This window comes from Crocodylus porosus, unplaced genomic scaffold (genome assembly GCF_001723895.1).
Source record: "Crocodylus porosus isolate Cpor-Errol unplaced genomic scaffold, CroPor_comp1, whole genome shotgun sequence".
NCBI lineage: Eukaryota > Metazoa > Chordata > Crocodylia > Crocodylidae > Crocodylus > Crocodylus porosus.
The window spans coordinates 124727042-124735925 of record NW_017728931.1 but is presented as its reverse complement, the minus strand read 5'-3'; the positions used below and the strand labels follow the sequence as shown (position 1 = coordinate 124735925).

General features: G+C 42.7%; 1 protein-coding gene across 3 annotated transcripts in view; it reads right to left on the bottom strand.

Moving 5' to 3' along the window:
- Positions 1 to 8884, bottom strand: part of PHTF2 (putative homeodomain transcription factor 2) — a 154491-nt gene that overhangs the window by 98535 nt on the left and 47072 nt on the right. For all 3 annotated transcript variants that reach the window (XM_019543622.1, XM_019543620.1, XM_019543621.1), the window contains exon 3: positions 8413 to 8469. In XM_019543622.1, the coding sequence (XP_019399167.1) occupies positions 8413 to 8469 (57 nt within the window). The remainder of the gene's footprint in view (positions 1 to 8412; positions 8470 to 8884) is intronic.

Here is an 8884-nt window from a genome sequence, read left to right as displayed (position 1 = left end):
GTCCAGGAAGACTATGTCCACTGCTACCCCTGCATCTAATGATCTGGTAATCTGATCATAGAAGGCCACCAGGTTGGTCTGACAGGACCTGCAAGCAGGATATGGAAGTATGAGTTGGACTGTAAGGTGGATAGAAAGCTGGCTTGATCATCATCAAGCTCAATGGGTAGTGATCAACCGCTCAAGGTCTAGTTGGCATCAAATGAAATGCCCCAGGGGTCAGTTCTGGAGCCAGTTTTGCCCAGTATCTTCATTAATAATCTGGAAGCTGGGACAGACTGCACCCTAAGCAAGCTTACAGATGACACCAAGCTGGCGGGAGTAGCAGAAACACTGCAGGGTATGGATAGGGTTCAGAGTGACCTAAACAAATTGGAGGATTGGGCCAAAAGAAAATCGCATCAGGTTCAACAAGGACAGGTGCAATATCCTGCACTTAGGACAGAAAAATCCTATTCTCTGCTACAGGCTTGGGACCAACTAGCTAAACAACAAGGACCTATGGGTTACAGTGAACAATAAGCTGAATATACAAGTCAACAGTGTGTTCTTGTTGCCAAGAAGGCTAACATTATTGGCCTGCATTAATAGAACCGCTGCCAGCAGATCAAGGGAAGTGATCATTCCCCTCTATATGGCACTAGTGAGGCCATATCTGGAGTATTGTGTCCAGCTTTGGGCCTCCCCCTCCACTACAAACAGGAAGTGGACAAGTTGGAAAGAGTCCAGCAGAGGGCAACAAAAATGGTTAAGGGGCTGGGGCACATGATTTATGGCAAGAGGCTGAAGGAACTGGGCTTATTTAATCTGCATAACAGAAGACTATGCGGGGGACTTGATAGCAGCCTTCAACTACCTGAAGGGAGGTTACAAAAAGGATGGAGTTTGATGGTTCTCAGTGGTGAGAAATGACAGAATAAGGAGCAATGGTTTAAGTTGCAGCAAGGGAGGTTTAGGTTGGATATTAGGAAAAACTCTCTCACAAGGAGGGTGGTGAAGCACTGGAACAGGTTACCTAGAGAGGTTGTGGAATCTCCATCCTTGAAGGCTTTTAAAGGTCTGGCTCAACAAATCCCTGACTGGCATGATCTATTTGGGGATGGGTCCTGCTTTGAGCAGGGGGTTGGATTAGATTACCTCCCGTGGTCCCTTCCAACCTGAATTTTCTATAAATTAGTACTCATCAAAAGCACTCTCACAATCAATTTGTTGACATGTGAAAAAAAGCCCACCATCTGTCACCCTGCAAGCTCACATTTGGTTACAGCTGAACTATTTTTGCCAAATCTTTTCAACAAAATTTTAGTCTAATGCACACCTAACATGGAAAACTTCAGAGCACACATTTAAGCTTAATAAAGGAATAAGCAACTGAAAACAAGAGGACTATGATGCAGTTATAAGAGCTCTGCAGCCCAGAGCAGGTGGATATTGGAGAGAACCACAATCAGAAGAAGAATGAAGTAGAGATCCACAGGCAGCTTAGTTATGAAACAAAATTAAAGCAGATGAGGTACATTTATGGATACAGAAGGGGGAGTTCTGGCTCTCCAATTAGAGAGTACATGTGACATCACACATAACCCCAAGTTGAAGAGCAAAGTGAATGGTGTTTGGCTTCTCTAATACTTCTGGGCTTTGCTGTTTGCCACACAGACCAAAACTAATCTTTTCCCCACGTATGGTCATATTGGTATGGACTGTAAGGTTTCTGCCCTCCTCTGTAGTGGGGGGCACTGCCCTCTTCCATCTCCCAGATAAGTTTTAACAATGCTTACAGCAGCAGGACGCTGATCACCTATCAATTAGCATTTCCTCCTTTTCAACTAACTTGAACAAGCTCCATCTCACTCTGAAAACAGCATTTAAGAATTGGCATTAATAAAAAAGGTGCATACTTTTTGAATTCTTGTTTGCCTAATACCACATTATGCTATTCAGTTTAGCTCACCATATTCCATACCAGGGCTGAGGCTACAGCGGGCGTTCCTGCCTGCTTTATCAGACAACACTAACGCAGACTGGAACACGTGCTCCTCTGCCAACATTTCCAGTCTGGCTGTGTATGAGGCAAAAAGGTCAGTTTCACCCAGCTGCAGCAGAGGTTGTGCTCGCACCGTGGCACCCTACGGTGCTGCCACAGCCCAGCTGAGTTTAGAGAACATTATCCATGTTGCAGTCAATCTCTAGGAAAAACTCCAAATGAAGGAACATACTAAGTCTGTGCATGAATTCACTTCAATGCTTCAAAAAACATTAGTAGTGATTTTGGATACTCAAACCTGACCCTATAAAAAAAGAGGCAGAGTTTTTTAGAGTGCTTCACAGCACATCCCTGTGAAAACCAGGATCTATAAAGGTATATCAGCTTGGGGGCCCAAACTTATTAGACATTTCTAGAGACATTTATAATTTTCATGTCTAGAATCTAACTATTAGAGGGTCATCTTAAAAACTGTCACATCCACCACTGCATCACAGAGAGCAGCAGCACGCAGTGAAGGGGGACAAATGCCCCCCCCCACTTGTCCCCCCTGCAGTCTCTGCACCCTCCCACCTTCTCCCCAGAGTCTCTATCCCCCCTGCAGCCTCAAAACACCATATGTGCTCCCCACAGCCTCTGCCCCCATCTCTGCCCCCTCCACTCCCCCACCAGTGCTTATTTTGTCAGACACAGCTCTGGCACCATTCCCTCCTGGGCAGAGAGCACATGCAAGCTGAAGCCAAGCTGCGGCTGCTGCATGCCTGGACAGAAGCCACAGTTTGCTTCTGGCTCTATGCACAGAAATAAATAAAGCCAGAGTGGAGCTGAGCCTGACAGTAAGAAGCAAGGGGAAAGGAGCAGAGGCTTCTAGGGGGTGGGGAAGGTGGGAGGCCACTGAAGAACTGGGAGCACCTGCCCAGTTATCTCATTTGCAGAGGCACACCCTGGGTTCTCCTGGCAGGGGATTCCCTAGTCCCATATCACACTGCTGTGCCCCACCCCAACTCATACACACATCTCTGCAAATAAAGACACCCTTGGAGTAAAAACTTTAAGAAGTTCAGGGGCTCTGACTCAGGGAGCATATTTCTGCAAAATAGAAAACCTGGGTTTCCCCAATTGGAGAGAGGTGCCAAGAGGTTTCCCAGAGCATCTCTGCTACTGAGGAAGCCCAAGATTTTCCCCATTTGCAGAGGTATACCCTCAGTGTCTGTTTATAGACTCACAGAAAAGTAGAGCTGGAAGGGACCTGAAAGTTCATAGATTCATAGACATTTGGGCTGGAAGAAACCAGAAGAAGATCATCAAGTCCAGCCCCCTGCCCAGGGGCAGGAAGTCAGCAGGGATCATAGGATCCCAGCAAGATAAGCATCCAAACGTGTCTTGGAGGTGTTCAAAGTGGGAGCTTGAACCGTCTCCGGCAGCAGTCTATTCCAAACCTTGGGGGCTCAGACAGTGAAGAAGTTCTTTCTTATGTCCAGCCTGAATTGGTTGCGGTTGAGTTTGTGACTGTTTGATCTTGTCATCTCTTGGAGGGCTCTGGTGAACAGACGTTCCCCCAGATCCTGATGAGCACCCCTGATAAATTTATAGGTGGCCATCAGATCACCTGAGCCTGCGTTTTTCCAGGCTGAAGAGCCCCATGGCTCTCAGCCTCTCATAAGGTCTGTTTTCCTGACCTCTGATCATGCGCATGGCTCTCCTCTGCACCCTCTCAAGATTCTCCACATCCTTTTTGAATTGTGGAGCCCAAAACTGGACACAGTACTTCAGCTGCGGCCTCACCAAGGCTGAGTACGACGGGAGAACGACCACCCGGGAATTGCTCGAGAAGCATCTATGAATGCAAGCCAGCATTTTGGTCGCTTTACTAGTTGCAGCATCGCATTGCAGGCTCATGTTCATCTTGTGGTCAACCATGACCCCCAAGTCCCTTTCATCTGTAGTGATAACGAGCATAACACTACCGAGCCTATAAGCATGTTGCAGGTTTTTCCACCCAGGGTGGAGAACCTTGCATTTTTCGGTGTTGAACACCATCAGGTTCTCGTCCACCCATTTCATGAGCCTGTCAAGATCCATCTGGATCACCCTCCTGTCCTCAGATGTGGATGCTTTACCCCAGAGTTTGGTGTCGTCGGCAAACTTGGCCAGTCCGCTACTGATACCAACGTCTACATCACTGATGAAGATATTAAGTAATATAGGCCTTAGGACGGAGCCTTGAGGGACCCCACTGGTCACAACACACCAAGACGATTGGTTCCCGTCAACCATCACCCTCTGGGTCCTACCGCGGAACCCGTTCCCTAGCCAGCAGATCATGGTGAGGTTGAAGCCGCAGTTAGCCAGTTTAGCCAAGAGGTGATCGTGGAATACCAGATCAAAGGCTTTTTTTTAAAGTCAAGATATATAACATCGATCTCTTCCCCCCTGTCCAGGTGACAAGTCACCTGGTCATAAAAGGAAATGAGATTGGTCAAGCAAGACCTACCTGCAACAAATCCATGCTGGGTATCCTTCAGCTAGTCTGTTAAGGATGGCTTCTTTGATTATTTTTTCCAAGACCTTCCCCCAGATAGAAGTCAGACAGATGGGCCTGTAGTTTGCCGGATCTACTTTCCTCCCTTTCTTGAAGACAGGCACCACACTGGCCCTCTTCCAATCATCAGGCACTTCACCAGAGCGCCAAGAGCTCTCAAAGATCCGTGCCAGGGGCTGAGCTATGATGCTCCTCAAGCACCCTTGGGTGTAATCCATCAGGGCCAGCTGATTTGAAGTTATCCAGCCTGTCAAGGTGTTCCTTCATAAGGTCAGCTTTGATGGAGGGCAAGGAATCTCCCTCACCTGGGCCTCCCTGACCCATAGTGGGCAGGGGTGTCCCATGGGATTGGTGAACACCTGACGCAAAGTACCCATTTAGCAAGTTCGCTTTTTCCTGGGCATCAGTTGCCCCATCTGGTTTAGCAAGGGTCCAATGTTGCCCTTGCTTTTCCTCCGGGTCCCCACATATCTAAAAAAGGACTTTTTATTTTTCCTTGATATTTGTAGCTAGCTGGAGTTCCATCACAGCTTTGGCTTTCCTAGCTTGCTCTCTGCAGGTCCAGACCAGAGCAGAGTATTCCTCCTGCTAGTCATCTTGTCCAACCCCCTGCCCGAGGCAGGATCATCCCTGTCCAAGCCATCCCATACAAATCCATTTTCTAACCCAGGGATGCTCAGCCTCTAGAGCTGTAATCCTGCCTGTGGGGCTCCACAAGGGACCACAATTTTGGCAAAGGGGAGTAGTGGCCTTTAACGATGTGACCACCCATCCACTGCCACCCTTCCAAGCCCCATGGGCCAAATGACATGGCCCTCCACTTGGGATTCCACCTGCATGAAACCCATGCAACTGGGATCCCACCGACCAGGATGGACAAAAATTAGCCTCTCTTTTATTTTATATATATAACAGCTCAGACTGTTTTAATTTAAATCTCTTTTTTTAAATTTTATTTTTGGGGGGGGTTTTCCTGTTAAGATGCATTTTTTTTTTTTTTTTTTAAAAAGTCTATAAACTTAAGATGTATTAAAGTTCAAAAGCTATCATCATGGAATAGAGATTAACTTCTAATTATCTACTATTTGAGACAATATAATCATGTAACCTTTTAGAAAAAAGTTTTATAAATAGGTCACAACAGGCCATGGACTATATTAGGGGCCCAATCTTATGGGGTTCCCAGAGGCTCCTCCGCAGTTTAGTAAAGATTAAGGAAAACCACTCTACCCAACAGGATTCAGTTCTCAGTCTAGAAAATCTCATGAAACATCTCTGAGAGGCTTAGTTCGTGTCTCAAGAGATAACATCCTTGTTAACAGCAGTATATGGAGATGAGAGATAACAGACTTGATTACCTACCCATCAGCCCTGTTGTCTCTCTACAAGTCTGCATACACAAAGTTAAGCCCTTACCTCTGCCTAAAAGTGCAAAGTTTCAAGAAGTTAAATGAATGGAGGATTGTTGGGGGTTGAGTAGACCTGGGGAAGGAGGAAGAGTCTGGAAAAATGCAAGGAGGGAGGGGCAGTAGAAATAAAAGAGAAACACTTTGAGCAGAATGGTCCAAAAATCTTGAGAGAGAGGTTTCTGAGTATAGTCTCTCCATTGATTTAAGATCTATTCAGGGAATGGAATGGTAGAAGGGAAAACCTTGCCAGGCTGTAAGAGAGAAGAAATCAAAGAGGAAAAGAAATCTAGAAGAAAGTGAAGAAAGCCCCAAACTAACAACATATGGATGCGGCGCTCATTTGATGTCCTCCTAATACAGCATGGCAAAAAATATCCCCCAAATATCCATTATTAATCTAGTGAATTGGAGATTGTCCACCTCCCAATGACTTCAAGTATCTGCTTCAATTAGCTTTGGTCAGTAAAATAACTAAATTCATAATTCAGTTTTCTGATGTAGCTACAAAATTAAGCTGAAACAATAATATCAAAATAAATCACTGCTTTAAAATGTATAGTGTGTACCTTCTAAAAATAAACCCTACATCTATCTCTGAATTATGAATAATATGTATTAAGGTACTTATATCAAACAATAAGAATGCACTTTTTGTAGAAAATAATGATCAAGTGGACCACTGAGTTAAATCAGGCTTAACTGATTTACGCCAAACCAGTATATAGAACTTCTGTTCCAGATCCACTCGAGATTCAGAGCTAACTCACAGTCCCTCAGCATCCCAGGATACTTTGCATTTCCCCCACAAACTCACCCCCCTTCACAAGGTGTGGGAGCTAGCCTTGACCCAAGCCGTCTGCTCCAGCCCAACAGGGAGGTATGCTCTAATCCCCTCCAGCTTCTGGCCTGGGCCACTGCAGGCGTGTGGCTGCATTTCTGGAATCAAAAGTGAATGTTCACTTGCTTATTGGTTCAATATATTCAGCTTAGACTAAGCTGCAAAGATTGAATCAATTCAGCCTCAGGTTTTTTGATTGTTTGTACCTAGCCTATCTGTGCCACACAGAAACACAGGTCTTATGATGAACCTAACCCTCAATATCATGCGACAGTGAAAAAAAACAATGTTTAAAAAGAAGACCGTTTCTGGACATGTTTCTATTATTTTGGAACTTTGCTGAGGCAATTATTGATACAAAGCATTAAATTCTGATTGAACAAGAGATTTTAGACATAATTAAAATTTAATAAGGAGCATCCATGACTGCTGAAGAATTAAGAGCACACTTTTTTGCCAAATAAAAAGAATGTTAAATACCTTTCACAAGGGAATATATAGTCCTCTTACTCTCAATGGCTAGAATATTTACAGGATAGTTTAAGAAAATACATATGATGCTGCAATTTTAGATGAAGTCTTTTGATCCTATTAGTGTATAATAATATTTTTTTTTAAACCCTGAGATTTGCAAGCACTCTTTTCACTTAACAAATGTAAAGATGGGAATAATTGCCAACTCTCAAAATAATATGTACAAAGACAAAATAATTAACTCTGGTATAAAAAAAAACAAACATCTGACTGCACAGTCCAAAGTGCTCCAACATGGCTGCATTTCCATTTTACACTCCCAAAGCATGTCCTTCATAATGCATTCTATTCATCTGACTATCCAAATCCTAAGAAAACCAAGGAGATCTTAAGCAATTTACATGCTGTCAGAATAGTGTTAAAATTAGCAGTGACTTTCAACTCATGCAATAATAAACACTTTTAGTGTATGCAGTATTTTAGCAAAAAAAAATAAAAATGCTGAAAAATAAATTTAATTTATAAGGAAAGTTAAGGGAATTACTTCAACTCCAAATCATGAAATGACTTAAGCTTTAACAGATGTTGTGTATCTGCATATTTACAATGAAAATCTGTTGGTTACATAAGAATTTAACAATCCATAAAATACTGATGACATTCTGTTAGTCACACCACAATGCAAAAAATCACCATTAAGCAGTTTATGCAGAATAACAAACCATCATCCTGAAGTAAAGTACTTACCAGTCTAATAAACTGTACAAAATAATGACAGCATCAAAAAGGAGGAAAAGTGAACTGGAAATATAAGGTTACTAAACAAAAGTGGGGGAAAAAAGCTTAAATAATGTACATTAAAATTCAGATAAAAATACTTGCTGGAAAACTCAGACAGGTTTAAAGGAAACTAAAAAGAAAAAGCTCTAATGAAATATAGAAAGATGTGATATTTTTGTTATTAACATTGACATTTACTAGTTATTTTAAGCATTACAAGATAAGAACATAAAATAATATATAAAATATATGCTGGTACATATTACTAACCAGAACTTTTTTGTTTATAGCAAAATATATACACTAGTTAATATCTGTTAATAGAAATTAAAAAACAGATTACATTATTCATGAACTACACTTTAAACAAATGTCAAATTATTACCTTTATTTCTCTTTGTTCTACAGATTTTTCCCATATTTGTTGATCATATGCTCCAATCTAAAAACAGAACAAAAAATCTGAATTAGATTATGCTTTAAGAAGTATTAGGAAGCAAGCAAAAATGTCTCTCTTTACTGAGGTGCTGCATTAAAAGAAAAGAATAAAACAAAAATTCCTTGGGGATGTTGAGCTCCTGCAGCTTCCCATACTTTCCTGCATTTCATTTTTTATAAATGACAATGTTATAAACTCAGTAAATATATATAAAGCTCTTCAGCTAGGGGTACACCGATAAAGATTTTCTTGGCCAATACTGATAGCCAATTATGAACCAGCCATATCGGCCAATACCGATTCAATAGCCGATTTACAGGAATGCAGGCAGACAGCTTGGGGAGCAGCATCCTGTGGGGGGGCGAAAGGGTGTGGTCACTGACTGGGCAGCGCCTGTCCCTGCCTCATTCCTTCCCTC